The sequence below is a fragment of the Peromyscus leucopus genome, chromosome 4 (assembly GCF_004664715.2).
Source record: "Peromyscus leucopus breed LL Stock chromosome 4, UCI_PerLeu_2.1, whole genome shotgun sequence".
Taxonomy (NCBI): domain Eukaryota; kingdom Metazoa; phylum Chordata; class Mammalia; order Rodentia; family Cricetidae; genus Peromyscus; species Peromyscus leucopus.
The window spans coordinates 132,298,536-132,325,092 of NC_051066.1; the positions used below are offsets into that span (position 1 = coordinate 132,298,536).

General features: G+C 48.1%; 1 protein-coding gene across 7 annotated transcripts in view; it reads left to right on the forward strand.

Moving 5' to 3' along the window:
• Cep250 (centrosomal protein 250) overlaps positions 1–26,557 on the forward strand; it is a 45,144-nt gene that overhangs the window by 983 nt on the left and 17,604 nt on the right. For 3 of the 7 annotated variants that reach the window (XM_028888902.2, XM_037205353.1, XM_028888904.2), the window contains exons 2-22: positions 5,630–5,912; positions 7,209–7,274; positions 8,153–8,235; positions 8,496–8,661; positions 9,391–9,497; positions 9,684–9,935; positions 11,934–12,030; positions 13,096–13,203; positions 13,668–13,826; positions 14,256–14,434; positions 15,181–15,363; positions 16,993–17,137; positions 18,092–18,238; positions 19,004–19,234; positions 20,356–20,549; positions 20,758–20,885; positions 21,075–21,244; positions 22,610–22,777; positions 23,161–23,295; positions 24,980–25,102; positions 25,903–26,036. In XM_028888902.2, the coding sequence (XP_028744735.1) occupies positions 5,730–5,912; positions 7,209–7,274; positions 8,153–8,235; positions 8,496–8,661; positions 9,391–9,497; positions 9,684–9,935; positions 11,934–12,030; positions 13,096–13,203; positions 13,668–13,826; positions 14,256–14,434; positions 15,181–15,363; positions 16,993–17,137; positions 18,092–18,238; positions 19,004–19,234; positions 20,356–20,549; positions 20,758–20,885; positions 21,075–21,244; positions 22,610–22,777; positions 23,161–23,295; positions 24,980–25,102; positions 25,903–26,036 (3,158 nt within the window). In that variant the 5' untranslated portion in view covers positions 5,630–5,729. Of the gene's footprint in view, positions 1–5,629; positions 5,913–7,208; positions 7,275–8,152; positions 8,236–8,490; positions 8,662–9,390; positions 9,498–9,683; positions 9,936–11,630; positions 11,720–11,933; positions 12,031–13,095; positions 13,204–13,667; positions 13,827–14,255; positions 14,435–15,180; positions 15,364–16,992; positions 17,138–18,091; positions 18,239–19,003; positions 19,235–20,355; positions 20,550–20,757; positions 20,886–21,074; positions 21,245–22,609; positions 22,778–23,160; positions 23,296–24,979; positions 25,103–25,902; positions 26,037–26,557 lie in introns of those variants that run through there. The other 4 variants (XM_028888903.2, XM_037205354.1, XM_037205355.1 and 1 more) reach the window with 3 other exon arrangements.

Genomic DNA, 26,557 nt, shown 5'->3' on the forward strand with positions numbered 1-26,557 from the left:
ATTGAACCCAGGGTCTTATTCATACTAGTCAGTGTTCTACCGCTGAACTAATCCCAAGCCCTCTTTTTACTTTTTTATTTGGGGACAAGGTCTTACCAATTAATTTACCAAGGCTAGATTTGAACTTGGTGTCCACTTGTCTTGGCCTCCCAAGAAACTGAGATTTCAGGTCTTGTGTGTCCAGGCCAGACCTTGAGAAGGCTTATAAAGGAGAATTGATGTTACCAAATTCATAGTAAGCATAACAAAAATCAAGGCCAGATCTGGGTTGTCCTATGGGTACACCTGCTCCTCGTGTTCTTCCAGGGACAGTCGACCTGGTTTTGCTCCTTTTACCTCAGAAAGCTTCAGGCCTGGATGCCATTATGTCATACCCCATTAGGAAATGCTCCGCAGGGCTGTGGTTTCACAGTTTCTGACTTTGACAGCTAATGAAATGAGCATAGAATTTGGCATCAGATTCGAATTTGGTTTCTACTTTGCCACGAACTAGTTGTGTGTGTGATGGGGGAGTTGTGCCATGGAGTACACATGGAGGCCAGAAGACCACTTGGTGGAGTTGGTGCTTCCTTCCACCTTCCTGTGGGACACACTCGAAGCATCCGGCCGCTTCTTACCTGCTAAGCCATGCTCCCTTTCCCCTTCCACTTAAAAAAAATTGTTTTTAATTATGGGAGGGGGGCAGGCACACATGCATGCAGGGGTCAGAGGCTTAGAGCCGGAGCTGGAGTTAGAAGCAGCTGTTAGCAGCCTAGAGTGGGTGATGAGAACTGATTTGGATTCTCCGCAAGAGCAATGTGGGCTCCTAACAGGAGAGCTACCTCTTTCACACGGCTGTATTTCGTGTTGTTTTGCTTAGTTTTGTTGTTGTTGCTTTTAGACAAGGTCTCTCTGGGTAGCCCTGGCTGTCTTGGAACTCACTCTGTAGACCAGGATCCACCTGCTTCTGCCTCCCAAGTGCTGGGATTAAAGACACGGGCCACGATGTCCAGCTTACACTAACATTTTTTGAATACTAGTTTTCCTTTGTTCTTGCTTTTTTTTTTTTCCTGCCTTAGGATTTTGTTATTTTTATTTTACATGTACGAGTGCTTTGCCTACATGTATGTATGTGCACCATCTGTGTGCCAGGTGCCAGCAGAGTCAGAAGAGACCCTACAACCTGCTGGAACTGGACTTACAGATGGTTGTGAATCACTCTCATGAAAACAAAACCCGGCTCTTCAGCAAGAACAAGTGTTCCTAACCATGGGGCCCCGAGTCTTAGTTTTCTTGATTTCATTGTAAATTGAGGACAGTAATTTTTTGTTGTTGTTTTGGTTTTTCGAGACAGGGTTTCTCTGTGTAGCTTGGGAGCCTGTCCTGGAACTCACTCTGTAGCCCAGGCTGGCCTCGAACTCACAGAGATCCGCCTACCTCTGTTTCCTGAGTGCTGGAATTAAAGGCGTGCGCCACCACTGCTCAGCTGTTTTTGTTTGTTTGTTTGTTTGTTTGTTTGTTTGTTTGTTTGAAGACAAGGTTTCTCTGTGTCACAGCTCTGGCTGTCCTGGAACTCATTTTGTAGACCAGGCTGGTCTTGAACTCACAGAGATTCTCCTGCCTCTCCCCCTGAGTGCTGGGATAAAAGGCATGAGCCACCATGCCAGCTGAGACAGTAATCCCAATACCCCAATACCCCAAAGGTTTGTGTGTGTGTGTGTGTGTGTGTGTGTGTGTGTGTGTGTGTGTGTGTGTTTGATAATGAAGGTTGCAGCTGATTATTGTAAGGGTGAAGCACTGTGCACACTTTTGCCTTATGAATGGTTATGGAACTGCCAACATTTTATAAAGCTATTGGTGTGCATAGGGATCATGTTACTTAATGGTATATATCAGCCAGTCAGATTTAAATGGGCTCTTCATATATACCAGGTCTATTTTAGGAGCTTGAATACAACATTTAATAAAGTGATGTTAGCTGGGGTGGTGGTGCACATTTGTGATCTAAATACTTGGAAGGCAGAAACTGGATTCACAAGTTCTAGACCAGCCTAAGCCACCGAAGCAAGACACCATCTCAGACAAACATAAAACAGTATTTTTGTACTGGTGGGATTTACAGTTTGGTAAGTCGTTACACATAATAATTAGAGGCAGATAGAAATGCCAGTGCATATGTCTAGAGTGATGGTACTTTACATGGTACAACTTACTAAAAACGTGACATTTGATCAGAAACCTGGTTAGAGCAAATCATGTGGCCCACAAATGAGTGTGGTTCTTGCTGTGTTCCAGCACACATGGGGATGGCTGGCTATGTGGCTAGGGGAGCGGCAAAGGGGAGATGAAATAGGATTCATTCATTTGCCTAAGATGGGTCAATTAAGACTCTGTGGGCGATTACAAAGATTTGCTTTAGCTGTAGTTGGCTGTTATCTAGGATGTGGGGGTTTGTGTTTTGAGACAGAGTCTCTGTATGTAGCCCAGGCTGCCTTTGAACTTACTACGTTGTCCATGGAAGACTCTAACTTGTAGCAATCCTCCTGCTTCAGCCTCACAAGTGCCGGAATTTTAGGCATGTCCCACCATGCCTGGCTATTTATGTTTTATTTGTTTGTTTGTTTGTTGTGTGTGTGTGTGTGTGTGTGCGCGCGCGCGCACACTGCAGTTCACGGGTGGAGGTTAGGGGACAGCTTTGATGAGGCAATTCTTTCCTTCCACTCTGGGTTCTGAGGACTGAACTCAGGCCATCAGGATGGCAGCAAGTACTTTTACTCCCTGAGCTACCTCAACAGCCCTGTTCTTGTTTTAAAAGGACTAACTGTTCTGTTAAGAAAAAAGAAAACAGAATTCAGGAAGTACCACTGGCACCTAGGAAGCTTCGGCCATACTCCAGCTACGTTACTGTACAAGGAACGCTCCCAAGTTTACTTTTAAACAGCAGTTGTTTATTGTCTCACACCCTGGTGGATCAGACATTTGGAGCAGATTAGCTGGTGTTTCTGGCTTAAGAGGCTCAGGCAAGGCCAACAGTGATCTGAAGGTTTCCACCGGGCGCTGGAAGATCTGCTTCCAAGAGGCCTCACTCACAGGCTGTTGGCAGAGTCCCAATGCTTTCTCCTGGGCCTCCGCACAGGTACTTGTGTGTCCTCGGGACAGAGCAGGTATTTCTCCAGAGACGTTGTGCAGAGAGAGTAAGCAAGCAACAAGCCCAAGAACCTTCTGTGACCTTGTCTCAGAAGACATTTCTACTTCAACATTTTTAAAAGATTTATTTTATTATGCGTATGGATGTTTTGCCTGCATGTATGTATGTGTGTATGTATGTATGTATGTATGTATGTATGTGCACTACATGTATATTCTCAGAGGTCAGAGCCCCTGGAACTGGAGTTACAGATGGTTGTGAGCCACCATCTGGGGGCTGAGAACTGAATGCTGGTCCTCTGCAAGAGCATCAAGTGCTCTTAACTGCCGAGCCAACTGTCTGGAGCTAGTCATTTCTACTTTATTCCATACGACACTCAAAGAGAAAGTTTGGTTTCCCTTTTTTACTTTTAGACAGGATTTCATGCAACCAGGCTAACCTTGAATTCACTGAGTAACTGAAAATGACTTTTTTTTTTTTTTGAAGATGTATTTATTATGTATGCAGTGTTGCATGTATTTGCCTGCACTCCAGAAGAGGGCACCAGATCTCATTATGGATGATTGTGAGCCACCATGTGGTTGCTGGGAATTGAACTCATGACCTCTGGAAGAGCAGCCATTGCTCTTAACCTCTGAGCCATCTCTCCAGCCCTGAAAATGACTTTTAAACACCGGATCCTTCTGCCTTGATCTCCTAAGTGCCCAAGCTGTAGGCCTGTGACCATGACCAACTTAGGCTCTCTTTAATTTTTGGTGGTGGTAGTGGTGGTAATGATCGTAGTTTGGTGAGATTTTTTGTTTTCTTTTTTTTGTTCATGTTTTATGTGTGTGGTGTATGTGCAAATGTGTATCTGTGTTCACTTGTGGGGGCAAAGATTAATGTTGGGTGCCTCCCTTGATCTCTTTCCACCTGATACGTTGAGTCAGGGTCTTGCACTTGAACTCAGAACTCTCCAATTTGGCTGGTGGAGCTATTTGTGTGTGTTACTTAGGAAATAAGTGTAGAGAGATTCAAAGCTGAACCCTGGGGCCCTCAGTCTTTACATGTTGCAGAGGCAGAAGACCTTGGGTCACTGCCTTGTTGGTTAGTAGGTAGCCTGGTTGTTTAGAAGAGCCAGAAAAGCATATTTACATGTGTATTATTCTTTCAATCGTGAATGTTGGTATCTGTTTTTGAATTCTTGAAATGTTTATGGAACGGCAGCACACACCTATAATCACAACACTTGGGAGGTAGAGGCAGGAGACTTGGGAGTTTGAAGTCATCCTTAGCTACATACAAGTTCCAGGCCTGCCTGGGCTATGTGAAACTTTACCTAAAGAAAGAAGAAAAAAAAAAAGAAAGAACCTGCAGGCCACTAATTTATTACCTCAGGACTAAGGTTGTGAGGTCTGCCAGGAGCAGGGCCCACACAGGTCTCTTTAGTATGTATTACTGACAGTTTACTAACGACCAAAATGAATTAGACAGCTCTTGCCTTTGAGGCACTCAGCATTGGTAGCAAAGACAGACAAATGCTGATGATAAAATTTAACGTAGATAGCCGGATGGTAGTGGTGCAAGCCCTTAAGCCTAGCTCTTGGGAGGCAGAGACAGGTGGATCTCAATGTTCAAGGCCAGCCTGGTCTACAAAGGACAGCCAGGGCTACTCAGAGAAACCCCAGAGGGTGGGGGGAAGAAAGGTAATGTAGATGTTAGAACACATATCTTTGAATATAGGTGAATGTATATGTGAGCGAAAGACTGCGAGTGTGCGCAGGCGCACATATGCACACGTATAGCTGTAACGATTTGAAGTCTTGAAGGCTTCAGCTGGGTGGGCAGGATAGCAGGTAGACTGAATCATGATATGGATCGTATTTTGGTGCATGGAAAAGGTTTGAGGTTCTAGAAACTTCTGCTTGTGCACATGCCAGACTGTATTTAATGGTTGTGTCATTGCCTCTGCCAAGCTGACCGCACCTTCGTGATTCCTTCCACAGGTTGCTGAGTCATGTCCCAGGCAGAGGGGTGCATGGCACAGCAGAGGTTCTTAGTTTAGTGCAGACTCCCAAAGGCACGCCAAGAAGCAGGAGCCCTGTGGCGATGCTCATCATAGCTCCTTTTTGAGGTTAGGGTCCATTCTGGTCTTTTCAAAGCTCTGAAGAGGGGACTGGAGAGATGGTCATTGGTTAAGAGCACTTACTGTTCTTGCAGAGGACACAGGTTCAGTTCCCAGCACCCACATGGTAGCTCACAACCATCTGTAATTCCAGTTCCTGAGTATTTGATGTTCTTTTGGGACTTTTCAGGCACCAGGCACACACATGATGCATATGCGTGCATTCTAGCAAAAACACACACATAAAAATAAACATTAAAAAAGAAAGTTCTGAGGAGTCCTGTAATAAAGGAACCGATTTACTTCATTCAGCCAGATTCACGCCACTTAATAAATGTTTGCTGAGTAAATTTGAGAAACCTAGCCTTTTGAATGGTGTTGTATGTTTTGGTCCCTAGCTCAAGAGGAGGTCTAAGACACAGAGATCAATGGGTAGACACGCTGCTGCAAGCAACCTCTAGCCACATAGGAACTGTGGATTTGTTCTCTGATGCTCCCATGGAGACAGGAAGCCCTGGGTTGAACATGAAGCCCCAGTCTTTGCAGCTAGTGCTGGAGGAACAGGTGTTGGCATTGCAGCAGCAGATGGCGGAGAACCAGGCTGCCTCTTGGCGGAAGCTGAAGAACTCCCAAGAGGCCCAGAAGAGGCAAGCAACCCTTGTGAGGAAGCTGCAGGCGAAGGTGAGGCGGATGCCCCTCTGGGGAAGGGAAAAAGAAACCCCACCCCTGGTTGAGTGCTAGAGCAGGATAAGGGCTGGGGGAGGGAGAGACCATGGAGGGGAATGGACCAAACATCCTGGTGAGGCTGGCCCACATAGTCCACTTTCAACCATAGCCTCTCCTCCGATGGTCACAACTGCTCCTCGAAGTATGGATTATGTTCCCTCCACATATGACATTCACAATAGTTAAATTAGTTGTCTAGGTTTGTTCTCTTAGTCTAGAACAGTGGTTCTCAACCTTCCTAATGCTGCAACCCTTTAATACAGTTCCTCATGCTGTGGTGATCCCCGACCATAAAGTTATTTTCGTTGCTACTTCACAACTGTAATTTTGCTACTGTTATGAATCATAATGTAAATATTTGTGTTTTCTGATGGTCTTAGGCAACCTCTGTGAAAGAGTTATTCAACCCTCCCAAGGGGTCTCAACATACAGGATGAGAACTAAGCCCAAACCCAATACACAGGGGATATAGAAAAATGTGTGAGTGCGTGTGCGTGCGTGTGTGTGTGTGTGTGTGTGTGTGTGTGTCTGTGTGTGTCTGTGTGTGTGTGTGTCTGTGTGTGTCTGTGTGTGTGTGTGTGTCTGTGTGTGTGTCTGTGTGTGTGTGTATTCGGATGCATGTAAACTGTGAGTATGAATAGGGAGACCAAAGGTCAATGTTGAGTATCCTCTTCTACCACTCTCCACCCTATTTTTTAAGTTTTATCTTGTGTATTGTGTGTACATGTCTGTGTAAGTGTGTACCATGTGTGTTGGTGCCCTCAGAGGGCAGCTGGAGTTACAGACAGTTGTGAGCCTTGCTGGGTGCTGAGTCCTAGGAACCAAATTTGGGTCCTCCTTTTAAGCACCGATCTCTGTCTTCAGTCTCCACCACATTGATTTTTTGTTTGTTTGTTTTGTGTGTGTGTGTGTTTTGAGATAGGGTCTCCTTTTGTTTGCCACCGTATGTATGCCTCAGGTGAAGTAGCAGTGAGCTTTGGGGATGCTCCTGTCTGCCTCCTGTCTGTCTGTCTGTAGGAGTGCTGGACTGCAGGCACACACTACCTGTCTGCCGTCCTTGAGTTCTGGGGTCTGGATTTGGGTCCCAATGCTTGCACATTCCTATGGAGCCGCTCTTAGGATGCTGTAGCCTTACTTCCCCATCAGCACCGCTTCCCATGTTCACAGCAGATTTCCCCAGATCCCTGGAGCCTTTGGTTGTGTTGTTTAGGCAAGCGGAGCTATGCTCAGGGCCTGCTCTCTTTGCTTTAGGTTTTACAGTACCGGAGCTGGTGCCAAGAGCTGGAGAAGCGCTTAGAAGCCACCGGAGTACGTGAGGTTGAGTTCTGGACTTCCCTGAGCCCTTCAAATATACTTGCTTGGCTTTATATGTCGTCAAGGAAGGCTGGGCTTATACAGGCTGTTCAGTAGGAGCTCCTCTGTCTTCAGCTCCAAAGAGCTACCAGTAAGGTCTTCTAGAGATCCTTGACCTGAGGGATTGCACCCCATGGTTTTCCGTTTATAAATGCAGTTTCTGGGCACTTGGAGTAGTAGAATGGGCATGTGGAATTGGAGGGGAAATTCATTTCTCGTCCAGCAGGTGTCAGTGTTTATACGTCAGGAAGATGTGCAGCTCTGCATGCCCCCGAGCGTGGCTGCAGTAGAGAGCTGTATTTGTTGCCTGGGTAGGGCGGGCTTTGAAAGACCCTTTTGTCTTTCTTTGTTCCAGCTCCCTTAGGCACCTCCTCCTTCCCTCAGAGAAGTTCTCAGAGGGAAGAAGCAGAAAGTGTTGAGCACCTTCTGTGCAGACCAGGGTACCACTAGGCATTGGTACTCTACGTCTCTTACTTTGCATACTCTCTGAGGAGACGGCTGAGGAGACGGCAGCCACCTTCGTTTTGTGGTCTAGAGATGATGGGTGACTTCCTCAAGTCCCAGATTAGTGTGATAGAAGCCAGGGCCCTACTGAAAGATGTGGCCTGCATTGCCCAGGTTCGGTGCCGTTTCCCCTAAACTAAATGCCATCTTTTGGGAGAGGTGATTGGTTCACTTTTGGAGAAAGGGTTTCCTTTCACGACAGTGACCGAGAAAAGAAGCAAATTGCTCCCAAGAGAAAGAATAAAAAAGAAAGTGGGCTGCTGTCAAAGGAGGCATCAGGGAATTGTCCTGGGTGCTGTTTTTGTGCAGTGTTCTAAGGCCTGTCTCTGTCTCCTAAGGGACTGGTCCCTCAGCGGTGGGAAAGTGTAGAAGAGCCAAACCTGGAACAGCTGCTGATCCGGCTGGAGGAGGAGCAGCAGAGGTGATGGACCCCAGCTTTCTGACCTGAGTGGTCGGGAAGAGGGCGGATGGGAAACTTCTGTTCCAAGAGTGAACATGTGGGGAGAGTGCTGGGCATGTGGGTAACGGAAGGCAGGCAGAAAGCAAAAAGAGGGAGGGAAGGAGAGGACCAAGCCGACTCCAGTCCTCCGATTCCTGCTCACTGTCTTACTCCCAGGAGGTCCGAGGGTGGGAGGGAGCAGACCTTTATTTTGCACTTGCTCTTACCGATTCCCAGTACAGGTGTGAGAGCCTAGTGGAGGTGAACACGGAGCTTCGTTTGCACATGGAGAAAGCTGATGTGGTGAATAAAGCCCTTCAGGAAGATGTGGAAAAATTGACAGTGGACTGGAGTCGGGCCCGGGACGAGTTAATGAGGAAGGAGAGCCAGTGGCGGATGGAGCAGGAGGTATGAAGAACAGGAGTGGAGTGTGCACTCTGGGTGCTGTTCTGGGCAGTGCTGGAAAGGGTTAACTTTTGGACCAGGGTGGAAACTGATCTGTCATTGTTCCTGCCTCTGATTAGCCCCGCCCAGGCTGACAGCTGTGCCCTGTTTCAGCTTTTTCTTGGTGTTGCCTAGTCTAGCCTTTGCTGGCAGGTGGTGTACCGCTCAACTCCTGCCCAAGTGACTAGCCTTGGTTTCAAATGGATCTGAAAATGTGCTGTTTGCCTTTGTCTGGAGGTCCGCATAGCTAGATGCCAAGAAGGTAGCTGTTGGATTAAATGGAGGAGAAAACATAGTTATGGGCCCTGGAAGATTTCCAGTCACAGCTATAGACAGCAGATGTTTCCTGAACCTCTGCATGGTGCTGGGTCTGAGTGATGGGCATGTATAGATCACCCAATTGTCCCGTCTACGGTAATAACTCTCATTTGCCAAGCAGCCACTGCATGTGGTTTTCAGATCTGGCCAAGTGGAAGGCGACTTTTATGCCAGGGCCCTTTGGCCTCTTGAACCTCACTGCCAGCTTCATTAAACCCTTCAGTATAACCTGAATGTAGACACCCATTTGTAAGCTCTCTGCTGGGAAGTCTTTCCTCCTTCACCCTCACCCAGCAGCCATGGGGAACGAGGACTCTTGTGTTGCTGCAAGGCCCCCTGCCCTCCCTCAGGTGTGACTTGGCTTTCTGAATACAGTTCTTCAAGGGCTATTTGAAAGGCGAACACGGCCGTCTTCTCAGTCTGTGGCGTGAGGTGGTGACCTTCCGACGTCACTTCCTGAAAATGAAGTCTGCTACTGACAGGTCAGTATGGGCATGAGAAGAGAGGTTCACTCCTGCTGGTCTGGAGAAGAGGAACTGCAGAGAGTGGCTGGGAGGGAGATTTCCTGGATACAGTTCTTCTCAGGCCTGCCTCCTAGGCTTCCTGGCCTTATGGCCAAGCTCTCGTCCTTGGTTCCTCAGAGTCTCCATCTTCCTTCCTGAACGCAGAGACCTGACAGAGCTGAAGGCCGAGCACGCCAGGCTCTCGGGGTCCCTGCTGACATGTTGTCTGCGCCTGACCGTGAGAGCACAGTCTCGTGAGTCCACTGCATCTGGGAGAGCGGAGGAGAGTGAGCCGGCCCAGCTGCTGCTGCTGGTGGCTAAGACGCAGGCGCTGGAGAAGGAAGCCCACGAAAAGAGCCAGGAATTAATACAGCTGAGGAGTCAGGGGGATCTGGAGAAGGCCGAGCTCCAGGACCGGTGAGGTGACCCTCGGTCCCAGGAAGAACTTACTGAGAGAAAGCTGACTCCCCTAGAAAGTTGTGGGTGGGCAGAAAAGATGTCAAAAACACCCCCACCTTCCCTAAGAGGGGAAGGAAACGTGACCTCTGAGTCCAGTTAGGAACCCAAGGTCTCAGGTGGGGTCTGTCACTGCCCCTCTGGCTCCTTGCAACTCAGACTCTTTCCCGATAGTTTGTGTAGCTAGCTGGTCTCTGTCAGCAGCAGTCTCCTCCCAGCCATACTCTTCCCCACTTTTGTCTTTGTGTGCTGGCCTTAGCCTGGAATGCCTCCCTCCTTCCCTCTGCCTTCCCCTTTAAGGTGGAGTTCACATGTCCCCTCTTCTATGACTTATCTCACTTCAGTAGCTTATAGTCCTGAGTTATTGACCTGCACGTTACAGCACTAATCTTGCTGTATCTCTTTAATTACTCTGTTTCTCTGTATCCCTCCCTCCTGGTGGTGGTGGTGGGGGAGGCTTATTTGTTTTTGCTGTGCTGGGGATTGAATTCAGGACCTTACATATGCTAGTCAAACATTCTGCCATTGAGCTATACCCCACCTTGGCTGTTTTCACTTCTGGATTATAATAAGATGGGATTTTTAAAATAATAAGAAGGGAAGACATGGGCAGAGTACCACTGACTATCAAGGCGAAGTCTGTGTGTCATGCTAGGGTTCTGTCCCTCCCTATTGGTGGTATACATAAGTTTTCCTTTTGCGTTTGGAAACATGAAGAACAAAGATCATATCTTAGTAAGTTTGTGTTTATTGTTTTGTGCTGTATCTCTCATATAACAGATAATTATTTGTTGAATGATACAATATTTAAATAAAAGACAATACAGTGATCTAGGTCCCCAGAGGTGATTCATAATAACATTATTAAGGCTTAACATTTTCTTTTAGCCGGGTGTGATAGTCATCACTTTTTTTTTTTCCCCAAGACAGTGTTTCTCTGTGTAGTCCTGGCTGTCCTGGAACTCACTCTGTAGACCAGGCTGGCCTTGAACTTAGAGATCTGCCTGCTTCTGCCTCCCCACTGCTTGGGATTAAAGGCCAACACTGCCTGACTTGTGGTTGTCACTTTTAATCCCAGCTCTTTGGAGTTAGAAGCAGGCTTGAACTCTGTGAGTTCAAGGTCATCCTGGTCTACACAGCAAGTTCTAGACCAGGCAAGACTATGTAGTAAGAGCTGGCCTCAAAAATGAATAAATAAGTGAGTGAATGAATAAATAAATAAATAAATAAATAAATAAATAAATAAATAAATAAAGACTCCTAGGTAACATTAATTTAAGAAATACTTGTTAGTCAGGTGTCATGGCTCATGCCTATGATCCTAGTACTCAGGAGGCTGAGGCAGAGGATTTCTAGTTCAAGGTCATCCTGGACTACATAGAGAATTTAAGGCAAGACTGGCCACATACTCAGATGCTGCCCCTAAATAACGAAAGAGGAAAGAAAGCCATGCTTGTAATACTACTCACGAAGCTCCGGGATGTGCTGTTAAATGATAGAGCTGTTGGGCATTTTGCTGGACATCGTTAGCTGTATTGTCTCCCAAGTCATCTGTCCTTTTTCCCTATCAGAGTCAAAACTTTGGGCTGGAGGGACCTTGGCACTGTCCCTGTGGTGGCAATTCTGATGTTCTTATTGGCTTCAGGGTGCTTGACTTCACAATCAAGCGAGGCCTGGAAGGGCCTGGGCCAGGGCTTTCCTCCAGCTCTCGGGCCCACAAACCCGCGTTCCGGTCTTGAGATGTGGTAAATCCTGCATGTGTCTGAGTGGCTTTGGCTTTCCCCTCCAGATCAAGACGATAGACTCACATGTTATTCAGGGAGTGCGAAGGACTGGGCATACCCAAGGGATTCTGGGAGCTGCAGTGGGGTGTCCATGTGGGGGCTGAGGTGTGCTGTTGTGTGGCTCTGTCCATGTCCTCGGGCTATCCAGGAGACAGTGCTGTGCTTTTTTCCTTAGAGTGACAGAGCTCTCTGCTTTGCTGACCCAGTCTCAGAAGCAAAATGAAGACTATGAAAAGATGGTAAAGGCCCTAAGGGAAACAGTGGAGATCCTGGTATGTGACCCTCTGTGTTGCAGAGGAACCCGGAGTGGGTTAACAGGTTCCTTGTGCGTGGACAAGTAGTGAATGGAACCAGTTAAATGGTCCTTGATGAAATCCTCCAAAGCTGAATCTGAAAATTAGTTAACTCGTTCATTTACCTGGTCAATAAAATAATAATAATAACTGTCCACTACCCTGACTGAACTCCTGGGGACATTACAATGACATATATGAGATGTGGCCTTGTCTGAGAGGGAGAGACTTGTCATAGTGACTTTGAGGCCAGTGGGGCGGGATTGAGCAAGGTGTTGGGAAGGTTCTGGGGAGACAGCTGAGGAGTACAACAGTGCTTAGTCTGGAGAAGAAAGGATGTGAGGAGGACAGGCTGGCTGCCCTCACATCTCCGAAAGTAGAGTTGATGGGGAAAAGCGAGTTGGCTGGTTTAATGTCTTCCAGGGTAGAGCCGTTCGCAGTGGTTGAAGTTCTAGATGAGGTAGTGGGTTTTGACTCAAGCTGGAGCTATCACTTGAACAGTGTGTGTCTTATGCAAGAGTCCAGCTGTGCTCACTGACTTAAACATCTGTCAGGGATGTCACAGAAGTGACTCTCCAAGATGGGATGGCAGAATCCCTGGCTTGATTCTGTTTCTTTTCATCTCCACACATTTTCGGTCATTGACTTGTGGTAACTGCTGAACCCCTATCCACAAGTGTACCCTACTCTCATCTAGGTTGGAGTCCACTAGAAAGCAGACTTGTGCCCCTCTAATTCCCTTTTGTCAGGAATTTGCCAATGCAGACATCCACAGGGCTCAAGTGACTTAAAATGAGCGATGTTGGATTGCAAAGAGTTCTGGTTTTCCAAGGCTGCCGTAGTTTTCACTGCTGATAGAACGGGGCAGTCATTTCGGCTTTTAATCATCTATTCTGAGCCTTTTGTTGCCATGTTACATTGTTCCAGACTCCTTGGGACGGGATGGTTGACAGAGTAGAATATGTCTTTGATTGATTTGGGGACAGGAACGCTGAATTCTCTTTGGAGAGTTTGGTGCTTAGGCCCTGTTCTGTCCCTTACCAGGAGACAAACCACGCAGAGTTAATGGAACAGGAGGCATCTCTGAGCAGGACTGCCCAAGAGGAGAAGTTGTCCTTGCAGCATGTGCTCAAGGACATAACCCAGGCACTGGTGAGCTCCCGTCCTGTAACGACAGGGCCCCTCCTCTCCGGGTCCTCTCAGGGCCTTGATTTCTAGGCTGAGGTTGGCCTGAGGGTCATGTAAGGATAGGTTCTCTCGGCGCACGTGAAGATCGGCACCCCAGAGTGTAGGTAAGCCTCACGTCCTGGCACTGGGGCGGGCAGCCGCCCTGTCATGTTGCTTGCTGAGGTTCTTAGGCCATAGGCTGAATTCCGTCTTTGTCACTGCAGTGGCATTTTCTTCCCCTTTCCCCTCACTTAACTGCCCCAGAGAGAGTTCTAGCCTCATTGCTGACTATACTTGGGTGACCAAACATGAGGAGTTGAGGGGACCAGGCTTGTCTTGCTCTCAGGTTGCCTTCCCTGTCCCTGCCCTAGGGGTAGGACCTGTGAAGGATTCCTTCAGGTTCTTCACCCTGAGTGCAAGTCTCTCGGTGACACGGGGTTGCATTTCAGGCCTCAGTGGAAGAAGAGGACTCTGGGACCCAAAGCTCAGACCGCGAGAGCTCATTGCATTTGGACTGTAGTGGCTTCTCCCCGTTTGATCCCCAGGACCCAGACAAGGCTCTTACCCTGGTGCGTTCAGTGCTGACTCGGAGACAGCAGGCTGTGCAGGTGAGACGCCCCGGAGCTGCTCCTCAGCCCCAGGGATGGGCACCCCCAGGCACGTCTCTAGGCTGGAGTATCCCTTCAGCTAGCCAGTCAGGATGTGTTCAGTTGCACATGAATTTCTCTGTTTGCCCAGCGGTGCTTGCGGCTTACAGGCGTGTATATCCTCCACACCAATTGCATGTATGTGTCTTTGAGTGTCGCTAAGTAGAGTCCTGGCAGAGTGTAAATGTTCCCCAACTCCAAGCGGCCCTGACTGTCCCTTCTGCCACTACGTCTGAAGATGGCTTCAAGACTCTAGAGCTATAGACCCCAATAACCCCTGATTCTTGGACATCTCCCTTGGCCACATTTCGGCTCTCAGCTTGCCTTGAAGCCGTTGCTTTGGCTTTGGCTTCTTGCTCTGCACATCATTCTGTGGCTCTCCTTCCACAGGACCTCAGGCAGCAGCTCTCGGGCTGCCAGGAGGCCATGAGCTCCTTGCAGCAGCGGCATGATCAGTGGGAGGAGGAGGGCAGAGCCCTGAGGGAACGGCTGCACACGCTCACGGGGGAGCGGGACGCTCTGGCCGGGCAGACGGCCGACCTTCAGGGAGCGGTGGACTCTCTCAGCAAGTGAGTGGACAGGCTGCTTGCCCTCACCTTCCATGTCTGGTTTTGGTTTTGGTTTTTTAAAGGAAAGCAAAGCCTTCAACCATTTGTTTTGCTCTGTATCTTGTTTTACTTATGGGTCTGTAGTGCTGGGGATCAAACCCAGAACCTTAGGCTTGTTAGGAAAGCACTCTTAGGACTGAGCTACAGTCTCAGTTCTCCAGTGTCTGGTTTTAGTCCTCAGTTAGCCACTTACCCATCACTGTCCTGTAGTTGATTGACTCTTCCTGTTGTCCGGGATCCATGGATGCTCAAGGCTGCTTTGGTTTTATTCTATTTCCTGTGGGAAAATCCTTTGGGTTGGGGTCTTTTTTTTTTTTTTTTTTTTTTTTGGTTTTTTCGAGACAGGGTTTCTCTGTGTAGCTTTGCGCCTTTCCTGGAACTCACTTGGTAGCCCAGGCTGGCCTCGAACTCACAGAGATCCGCCTGGCTCTGCCTCCTGAGTGCTGGGATTAAAGGCGTGCGCCACCACCGCCCGGCCGGGTTGGGGTCTTTAAGGTCATATAATAAATGGTTTTCTGCTTGGAAAACAGTTATTTATACACACACACACACACACACACACACACACACACACACACACGTGTATATATACACACATATATGAGATGTTGAAAAGAAGCCAGCTTCTCTGGCCTTCTGCTCCACACGGTCTTGTTCCACCAGGGTCTCTGGTCCCCAGGTCAGTTCACCTCGGATCTGTGTTTCAGGGAGCGCGAGCTGCTGCAGCAGGCCCGGGGAGAGCTGCAGCAGCGGCTGGAAGTGCTGGAGCAGGAAGCGTGGCGACTGCGAAGAGTGAACGTGGAGCTGCAGCTGCAGGGGGACTCGGCTCAGGGGGCGAAGCAGGAGCAGCAGGAGGAGCTGCACATGGCCGTCCGTGAGAGGGAGCGGCTGTAAGTGCGACCAGGCCTCTCCTCCCCAGGGCCCAGCCTTCCTTCAGCTCCACACCACCCCCACCCCGTTCCTCTCTTCAGCAGTAGAATGCCTAAAGCCTGCAGTGGTTCACGTTAGCTTTCTGCTGCTTCCTTTGTAGAAGGATGAGTTCAGAAGACTCATCTAGACACTGTTGAGTCCCTATAGGGACATGGGGGGGACTGTGAGGGCTACAACAATGAGCAAGGTACTGACCATGATCTCCAGGAGCTTGAAATCCAATGAGACAAGCAAACAACTGGACACGAAGCCAGAAGAAATATGGCTTCACTAGAGCTCAAGCTTGGTGTTTTGGAAGCACATGAGCAACAGTTAACTATTGAGAACCAGGGGCAACTCTAAGGAGGAGGGGTAGACTTTGAGTGGGGCCTTGACCTAGTTTAACTTGTAGAAAGAAGGACCCAGGGGACAGAATAGCAAAGAAAAGGAAGTAGGAGTTTTGAGGCATGTTCAGAGTTAGCTGGCTGTGAGGAGATAAGGCCGCTGGGACGTGATAGGGAATGGACTGGTCAGGAAGGGAATCCAGGTCAGTGCCCCCAAGCTAACCTGTAAATTCCACCAGGTAATGCTGCCGAAAGGAACTGTAGAGCAGGACAAAGGCTGGTGCAGATCTTGGCTTTGCCACCAGAATGGATTAGTCTCTTGGCAAAACGGAGATGTTATTTGAAGAGTTATTGGAAAGATGGAGCAGTGCTTCATAAAATCCTAGCATAGGGCTGTCAGGATGGCTCAATGTGAGTTCAGTCCCCTGACTCCCATGGTTGTTCTCTGACTTCCATGTGTACTGTGGTTCCCTCCCCACACACAAATAAGTGCAATTCACTTTTTGTTTGTTTGAGACGGGGTCTCTCTCTGTAGTCCTGGCTGGCCAGGTGCTCACTTGTTAATGCCCGCAGAGCCCTGGCAGCATTATTCCCTTGGTATAGCCCCTCCTCTGTGCCTTATTCCTTGTGCCTAGTAAACAGTGGAAGCTTGAGGAAGCTTGAAGGTCTGCCAGAGGGTAGAGCCATGCCCATGTCCTGCACTGAGAGCACAGCAGACAGTCCACACAGATCCGTGTGTATTTAAAACGTAATCTGTCTGACTCGATAATATAGTTAGACAAGTCAAAAGCCAAAGCTGTTGAAAAAGATACCGGGGTAGACTGGCTCACACCTCTAATCTTAACACTTGGGAGACTGAGGCAAGAAGGTTGCTGTGAGTTCAAAGCCAGCTTGGGCTGCAAGCAAGACCCTGGCACAACAAACAAAACAAACAGGGGAAACCACCTACTTAAAAAGACGCACACAGGGAAGTGTCGCCCATCTTTGCTCGCTCCGTCCGTCCTTCCTTCCTTCTGTTGGTAACCATTTCAGTTATTCCGTGTTTACTTTTGCAGTCCACTTCATGCAGAGTCTCTGCTTTCTCCCATGTTTTTTGCATGAAAGGCAGTACACTAACATGCTGCTGATGCACCTTGCTTTTTCACTTGCTCTTAGAGAGCTTTCCTTATTAGTTTTTAGTAACTAATTCCACATTTTTAAAATAGAAAAAATAATTAGATTCCTGTCCCAAACACTTCCCCTAGCTCCCTCTCCTTCCCTTCTTAGTCAGGAGACGCTGGCGAGCCTGGAAGCCAAACAGTCAGAATCACGAAGTGAGCTGATCACTCTTCGGGAAGCCCTGGAGTCAAGTCGCCTAGAAGGGGAGTTACTGAGGCAAGAGCAAGTGGAAGTGACAGCAGCCTTGGCCAGGGTATGTGGCCTTCTCACTTGGAAGTTGTCTTCCCAGGAAAGGGGCTTGGTGGCTCATTCCTCACCCTTCAGACTTCAAATCTTCCTATCTTTCTCTTCAGTCGCTAGTCTGCTCTGGCTCCTCTCCCTCCCAACATGCCCTCCACATTGGGATTCAATGAGTTTTCTAAAGTATAAATCTGGTTGTTAGTCTCTTCAAGTCGCCCCATGGGGGCTGGAGGTGGCTCAGCAGTTGAAAGAGTGCACACTGCTCTTGCAGAGGACCTGAGTTCACTTTCCAGCACCCACATCAGGTGCTAACAACTGCCTGTAACACTAGGAGAATCTGACGTCCTCTTCTGAACTTCATGGGCGTGGCACTCATATTTGTACTTTTATTCATTCATAAGAAAAGAGACACAGACACATATATACACATGATTTAAAAATATACGTCTTTAAAAAGAAAATTCAATGCCTTCTCAACTCTGGTACCTCATTCCACACCCTTTGCCATCTGCTTCAAACTCTCCCCTTCCCAAGCTCACCCACACTCCAGCTATCCTCCCTCCTCTGATCTTGCCACAGGCATCGCTGTATTCTTGGGTCATCTTCTTCATGACTAATACACTATATACACTTTTCTTTCGTCTTGACTCCCAAGAACCATCTCCCTGTCACTGTTCCACTGTCCCAGGCATTTTCTCTCCCAAATTGAATTGATGCCTTCTTTGAGTTTTCATTTGTACTCAGTTTCTATACTGTCATTGACAATCATCGTTTGCACATCTTTCTGTGTTTCTATTCTGTGAGCACCTTCTCATGAATGAATGAATAAAACCTTGTTTAGAATGGAAAGGAAGAGATGAAATGATATTTTACAAAAAAAAAAAAAAAAAAAAAGCAGGTATTGGGAGTGTGTACGGTTTACTGTCCATGAAAACTCAAAGCAGGAAACTAACCCTTTTGTTTTTAGGCAGAACAATCCATTGCAGAGTTGTCAGCTTCTGAGAACAGCCTGAAGGCCGAGGTAGCCGATCTTAGAGCTGCAGCTGTCAAGCTTGGGGCCTTAAACGAGGCTTTGGCTTTAGATAAAGTTGGGCTGAACCAGCAGCTCCTCCAGGTGAGCGAAGAGTTGATTCTCAGGAGGGGCTGGGCCTTATCTGAGGATTAGCCATTAGCGGACAAAGCTGATGCCTGAGTAGGGGGAGAGTCCTCAGTGGACTGGGCAAAGGCAGGTCAGCTCCCAAGTGTAGCTGAAGTGAGCAAGAGGGACATTGACTGTGCAGAGAGCCAAGGGATGGACTTACGCACTGTAGACCCCCTTCTCTGGACCTCCAGCAGAACCTTTGAGCTGTGGATAAATTATCAGGACTAGGGAAGGGTCTATGTCCCTGGAAGCAAGGCTAAGTGTTTAATCCTTACTGGGTGAGGCAGATCTATTGAATGGCCCAAGTGCCCCCCAAAATCACCTCTGTTGGTTAAAAATCTAACCTGTCGTTTTAGTGGGGAAAACTGCTTGCTTCCCGTTCCCCTGAGACCCAGAAATGTCATTATTGGGTGTTTTGTTTGGTTTGTTTTTGAGACAGTGTTTCATGCTACCAAGGCTGTACTCCTCCATCACTTCCCAAGTGCTGGGATCACAGGCTTGCACCACCACCTGGTATTATTCTGAATCCTCTGAAAGCGAGATTTTTGCCTTTTTTTATCTCTATCCCAGCATCAGGCCCGTCTAGAATATAAACACCCGATCAAATGAATGGGTCTCCCCAGCTCTTCAAAGCACTCCCATGTTCAGCTGTAGGGTGGGCTCCGGGGACACCCTCAGAAGCACAGGGAGCCACCCTTTGCCTTTGATGCCCTGCGCTCCCTTCTTTCTGGCCAGTAGTTGGAGCAGGAGAACCAGTCTGTGTGCAGCCGAGTGGAGGCGGCCGAGCACTTGAGAAGTGCTCTGCAGGCGGACCTGGAAGAGGCAGAGAGGCGCAGGGAAGCCCTGTGGGAGAAGAAAACTCAGCTGCAGACTCAGCTGCAGAAGGCAGAGGAGACGGGGGCTGAGCTCCAGGCAGAACTGCAGAGTGTCCGAGAAGAAAAGGAAGAACTTAAAGAGAAACTAAGTGAGGTGAGAGACAGCTCCCCTCCTGTCACAGTGTGATCCACGCTCCTGTAAGCAGAGGACTAGAATGCCAAGGTCCTACTTCGGAGTGACTCAGTGTGAGGGAGGTGTCTTCCCATTGCTTTAAGGAATTTCTGTCAAAGTCTGTCACTGACTCCCCCCGCCCCACTCCTACAGGATTTCCTCTGTATTCTCTGCTAGTTCATGCTTAGTTCAAACATCTACAGTTCTTATGCTATTCTTATTTGTTTGATATCCTTAAAGGCCAGCCTATGTCGTTTACTTACTTATTTTGGTCTTTTGAAACAGAGTCTTAACTCTGTGGCCCTGGCTGGCCGGAATTCACTATATAGACTTTAAATTTGAGTGTCCCACCTGCCTCTGCCTCCTGAGTGCTGAGATTATTAGATACCATGTCCAGCTAAGGCCATGTCTATCTGTCTTTCTGTTTGTTTGTTTGTTTGTATTTGAGACGGTCTGTCTGTATTGTGGCTGTTTTGTGACTCACAGTTTGAGGGGACATGTCCCATCATAGTGGGAAAGCATGGCAGCAGATGTCTATGTGGTGGCCAGGTTTGTGGCAGTGGCTTGCCTGCATCTTAGCTACCAGGAGGCAGAGAAAGGGGAATTAAGTGTTCTGCAGGGCCTTCTCCTGTTGCCCTTTTAATTGATTCTGAGACTCCAGTCCATGGGATGGTGCCATCCATCTTCAGATGGTTTTCCTCCTCCACTAACATCCTCAGAGGCACACGCCGAGGTGTGTCTCCTAGGTGATTCTAAAGCACCAAGCTCACAATGAAGGGTCCATGCTTTCCCTAACAAACCTCTCATTGCCCTAATACTTGAACAGAATCCATTCTTAGAGTCCCTTCTCAGGCGTTAGTCACCTTCTTGGTGTATATGTGGGTCCTGCTATCTGAAGCACAGAGTCTCTCACCCATAGGAGAGCATCCTTTCTGACCTGGGGCCTCCTGATTGATCAAATAAATAAATAAATGCCAGTTATTCCTGAGTCAGCAGTGTTCAGTGCTGGTTCCAGAGTCTCCGAAGCCCCTTGGCCCCTGGCTTGCTGACAGCCGCCCTGGGATCCTGCCTCACTCTGTATCCCATCCGTTTCTTTTCCTCAGGCACATCACCAGCAAGCGGCAGCTACAGCTGAGCTGGAGCAGCTGCGTCAGGATGCAGAGCGACAGGAAGAGACGCTTGCTAGAGCAGTCCTGGAGAAGGAGGCCCTCATACGGGAGAGGGCAGCTCTCGGGGTGCGCCTGCAGGCTGTGGAGCGGGACCGACAGGACCTCACTGAACAAGTCCTGGGGCTCAGGTAGGCTCCACATTTAGCTCAGCCAAGCACAGAGAGCTTTGCAAGGCTAAGCTAAGCTCCCTGTTCTACATGCAAGAATTCTAAATGAGCTGCAGACATGCAGTTGCCCCATAACTTCTCTGTGTAGCCTGTACTTCCCCAGTCCCTCTTAGAAAGGGTAAGGGGCTTGATGGAGTAGAAAGAACTCTTGCTGATTCCTAAACCTCAGGTCAGCCAAGGAACAGCTGGAGAGCAATCTCTTTGAGGCCCAACAGCAAAATTCTGTGATAGAGGTCACCAAGGGGCAGCTGGAGATCCAGATTCAAACTGTCACTCAAGCCAAGGAAGTAATTCAAGGTGAGAGCCCGCAGGAGGGGGCATGCTGCATTTCACATGATGTTAACAGCCAAGAGGGCAATGGGAAGCTTTCCTCAGCCAGACTCGGGGCCTCTGAGTGGAAGTTGCTCATGGGGTGGGGGGCAGGGAGACTATTATTAGGTAAAAGGATGGGGCAGAGGCTCAGAGATGTGCTCGTCTGGCATCCAGGGGAAGTGAAGTGTCTGAAACTGGAACTGGATGCTGAGAGGAGCCGGGCAGAGCAGGAGAGGGATGCAGTAGCCAGGCAGCTAGCCCGCACCGAGCAAGACGGGCACGCAGCTCTGGAGCGACAGAAGGTGGCCCACGAGGAGGAGGTGAACAGGCTCCAAGAGAAATGGGTAGGTGGCGGGTGTGGTTGGGGACTAGGAGAGGCAGTGAGTCTCTTCAGTGAGTCTGCCACCTGCTGCCCCTGATCCAGTTTTTTCTGCTTAGAAGGGTGAAATTTGATCGCCAGGATATAAAATCCAGTTTAATAATCCTCAATCCCAGAATGCCTGTCTCTGTTTCAACTTCAGCCTCTGTTTTCTGAGGCAGGGTACCTCCTTGTGGCCTAGCAGGCCTCAGACTTGAACAGCGTCTAGCTATTAAATAAGGTAGCATATGAAAAAATACCAAGACTAGTTCTTGGTGTAGTGTGAACACTGTAAGCTCTTGATGTCTGTATGTGTGTGTGTGTGTGTGTGTGTGTGTGTGTGTGTGTGTGTGTTTGCTACTTGGTCTATATAAAGACATAAGCGTGGACCCTGGGAGCAGCCATGGCAGAGTACAATTGTAATCCCAGCATTCAGGAAGCAGGAGGCTTGTGAGTTCAAAGCTACTTGTGTTACAAAGAGATACCCTTTTTCAAAATACAAAGAGACTTCCAGAAGTGATGGTGCATGCCAGTAGGCCTGCATGGATGCCACACGGGCTCTTTGTACATCTGGTTTCCTTCCATCACAGTAGGACGGACTTTCTGTATTGCTAATGCCGATCTGTCTTCTAGTGACTTTCTGTTTGTCCATCTGAGCAGAGGACCGTTGTCAGCAGGAGGCAGGGTTGGCTGACTCAGTTCAACCATGATGTGGCTTTAAAAATAACAGTTGTAACTTATATGGGGGTTAGAAAGCACATTTGCATGTTTTTTTGTTTGTTTGGTTCGTTTGTTTTGTTTTTGAAACAGGGTCTCTCTTTGTAGACCAAGCTGTCTTGGAGCTCACTGTATAGACCAGACTGGCCTCAAACTCCTAAGGATCTACCTGCTTCTGCCTCCCAGCTGCTGGGATTAAAGGCATGCACCACCATGCCCAGGTTATACATCTTTTTAATTTTTTTATTTTATGTATTTAGTTAGGTTTTTTTTTTAATGGGTTTCTCTGTGTAACAACCCTTGGCTATCTCCTAGAACTCACTTTGTAGACCAGGCTGGCCTCAAACTCACAGAGGTCCACCTGATGCTGCCTTCCGAGTGCTGAGATTAAAGGTGTGGGCCACCACTGTCTGGCCTATATATCATTAAAAAAAAAAAATCTCACTTGACTCTTAAGTTTTAGTGAGACAGATAAGGCAGGGATTGTTAAGCCTCCCATCAGAAATGATCACCAGGCCGAGAGCAGTGCCCAAGTCACAGTGAGGCAGCGGGGAGATTCAAACTCCAGACCAGCTCTCCTGCCTCTTCTGCTCATCCACTGGTTCTAACAGCGTGGTTTCCTTCACATGGTCAGGAGAAAGAGCGCTCCTTGCTTCAGCAGGAGCTGGATAAGACCCTGGAGACCCTAGAAAGGGAGAGAACGGAGCTGGAAGCCAGGCTGAGAGAGCAAGAGACAGAAACTAAAGCCATCCGCGCACAGAGGGATGAGGAGCGAGCCGAGGCCGACAGCACCCTGTACCGCGTAAGCAGCTTGGAGTACCAGAACCTCGCCATCTTTGAGTGCCCAGTCTTACCGCTTCCCCATTCCACTGCAGGGCTCGAGCGGGGCTTCCTGAAGAGAGGGTAGCTACCACGTTGCTGCTCGGGAGTGGGCTAATATGCAGTTAGCGGCGAGGAGGCAGTATGTCATACTTCCTGAGGGAGGGCTAGCACTTACCACATCCTGTCAGCTTGCAAACCAGTGGCAATCTTTGCACTTCCTGGTTCTAAGTTAATGGTCTTAGACTTTCCTTTGCTCTCAGCCTTCATCCTTGAGGAAGAACTTGGAGCAGGTGTGATATGCTTATGGCCTCCCCGGTGAACATGATACTCCAGAGCCATGAAGCCCTTCCTGCCTTTCCACAGATGCAACTAGAAACAGAGAAGGAGAGAGTGTCCCTCCTCGAGACGCTGTTGCAGACCCAGAAGGAGTTGGCAGATGCCAGTCAGCAGCTGGAAAGGCTAAGGCAGGACATGAAGATTCAGAAGTTACAGGAGCAGGTATGGAGGGTGTTCCTGGGTCTGATCCTTCTGCCTTCTCCTAAATGCAGGGATTGCAGGTGTGGACCACAACACCCAGTTTTATGTATTGTTAAGGATTGAACCTCAGGGATCCCAATCACCTGCTCCCAAATAACTGATACAGAGGCTTAATATAAATTATAAATGCTTGTCCAATAGCTCAGGCTGGCTATTACCTAACTCTTACATTTAAAGTAACCCATATTTCTTATCCATGCTTTGCCACCTGGCTCATGGCTTGTTATCTCATTTTCTACATGTCCTGCTTCCTCAGTGGCTGGCTGGTGACTCCCTGACTCTGCCCTTCTTGTTCCCAGCCTCCTCTGTGTCTGGCTGTCCTGCCTATACTTCCTGTCTAGCTACTAGCCAGTCAGCTTTTTATTAACAATGAAAACAATACATATTTACAGTGTACAGAAGTATTATTCCACAGCACATGAATGCTAGGAGGCAGTTTTTAATTGTTTTATTTATTTATTCTGTGTGTGTGTGTGTGTGTGTGTACATGCATATGCACATGGCATGACATGCATATGGAATTCAACTTGTGGGAGTTGGTTCTTTCCTTCCACCATGTAGGATCCTGGAATTGACCTCAGGTTATTGCACTTGGCAGCAGCACCTTTACCCACCAAGGGTAGTTTTTGAAGGACACATGCGTAGGATTTCACTGTCATAGGGACCTGTAATGGACAGAGAGAGGCTTGGGAAATTCAAGGACAAAAAGAGGTGCATGGCTCTAGTGTGATAAACTCAGGGGAGAGGATGAAAGGAGACCTTTTTAGTCATCATAGGAGCTTGGGTTTTGTTTTGAGGCCAATGGAAAACTGGAGAATGGCATTTTAAGAGCAGGGGGAACACATAATTTTTTTAAATATTTATTTTTGTTATATGTATGAGTGTTTTGCCTGCATATATGTATATATGCCATGTGCATGCCTGGTACCTGCAGAGGCCAGAAGAGGATGTCAGATCACCTGGAACTGGAGTTACAGACAGTTACGAGCCACCATGTGGGTGCTGGGAATTGAACCTGGGTATTCTGTAAGAGCCAAGTTCTCTGAACCACTGACCATTTCTCCAGCCCCCGTGATACATCATTTTATATATTTCTATATACATATTTAAATATTTACTCTTTTATTATCATCTTTTTGTGGTTCTGGAGATCAAACCTGGAGATTTGTACATGTTAGGCAAATGTTCAACTACTAAATTACAATACCAGCCTAGAATATCTTTTTGAGGCTTTATTATATAGCTTCCACCTGCCTCTGCTTCCCTAGTGCTGGCATTAAATGCATATCTAGGATATCTTTTAATGTAATGCTTGACCAAGTGGGAGTATGTGTGTGTGTGTGTGTGTGTGTGTGTGTGCAATCAAGTGGAAGTAGAGGTATGTTCAGGAGGCTGTTAGCGGGTCTGAGTAAGAGTCAGTCACAAACTCTCGGCCTGTCCACAGGGTTGGCTGAGCCATGCAGTAGTGTGGAAGGAGGAGGAATAGGCTGTAAGAATAGAGCAGGGGAAATGATATGCATTGCCAGTTCCTGGTTCAGCTTTGTCAACTCAGTAGAAACAAAACACAGTATTTATACAGCACAGCGTTCAGGAGCGAGTACCCGTGGAAGCTTTTCTGCACTCACTGACCCTTTCTCTTCTGTAGGAGACGACTGGCATGCTGCAGAACCAGCTTCGGGGAGCACAGCAAGAGCTGAAGGAGGCAGCCCAGCAGCACAGGGAGGAGCTTGCTGCCTTCCAGAAGGACAGGGTAGATCTGCAGAAGCAGGTCCGTCCTTTTACCTGCCCCATAGCCCTTCCCAGCACAGCTGACCCCTCCTACTCCCTTCTGCAGGTGTCTGCATTTATGTAGCATTTATAAGGCTATGGAGACACACAGACTGAAGAGTTTGGGAGAAGGGAATGATTAAGAACAGGGTATGATAGCCAGGCAGTGGTGGTGGTGGCGGCGGCGGCGGCGGCGGCGGCGCACGCCTTTAATTCCAGGACTTGGGAGGCAGAGGCAGGCGGATCTCTGTGAGTTCGAGGCCAGCCTGGTCTACAGCCAGGACTGTTATATAGAAAAACCCTGTCTCAGAAAACCAAAAAAAGAAAAATGGAAAAAAAAAAAGGAACAGGGTCTGAAGCTGGGTGTTGGTGGTGCATGCCGTTGATCCCAGCACTCAGAAGGCAGAGGCAGGCAGATCTCTGAGTTTGAGGACAGAGCAAATGCCAGGAAAGCCAGACTATAAAGAGAAACTGTGTCTTTAAAAAAACAAAAAACAAAAAAAGAAAAAGAATGGTGTGTGTATGTGTGCGTGTAGTGTGCAGTTTGATAGTTCAGAACCATCTTCCTCAAATTGTCTGCTGACCTGCACAAGCATGTCATGGCGTGTGTTTGAGTGTGAACATATACAATAAGTGTAAAAAAGAAAACAAAACTAGTGTAGGGATGAGTGAGACCTCATAACTGTGGAGACAGACCACTGACTAGTATGGCTTCCAGGAGCCTGACGGCCTAGACTAGAAGCATGCTCCCACTTGGCTCGTGGGCTTTGTCGTCTCAGCCTCATGCTCTTAACCTTCCAGGTGGAGGACTTGAAGTCGCAGCTGGTAACCCAGGATGACTCCCACAGGCTGGTGAAACTAGAGATTCAGGAGAAGGTGAAAGAAGCTCAGGAATGTAGCCGGATCCAGAAGGAACTGGAGAAAGAGAAAGCCAGGTAAGCTAGACAGCCAGAGGGTGACTTGTCTTCAGCGTAGTCACAGTGCCTTGACTATTCTGTGCAAGGTTACCTCACCATGTCTCACTCAGGTACACATGTAGCCATCTGGAGTGGACTTGGCCTCTGCTTCAGATCTTATACTTGTTTCGTTTAGTAAGTATTTAGAGAAGACCATTTATGTACCATTGTCTTATGACAATATGGTCCCTGCCTCAATAGAATTATATTCTGTGGGGAATGTTTTAATCAATAAATTTTTAAACAGGTTATTACATATGGAGTGGAGGAAAGAGACAAGGTGCTGAGAGAGAGAGAGAGAAAACTGCTTTAGAAAGATGTAGGGAAAATCTTTCCCAGGAAGTTGTGTTTAAACTGAATGCTAAGCCAGATGTAGTGGCTCACACCTTTACTCCCAGCACTCAGGAGGCAGAGGCAGGTGGCTCTCTGAGGCTGGCCAGGTCTACAAAGTGAATTCCAGGACAGCCAGGGCTACACAGAGAAACCCTATCTTAAAAAAA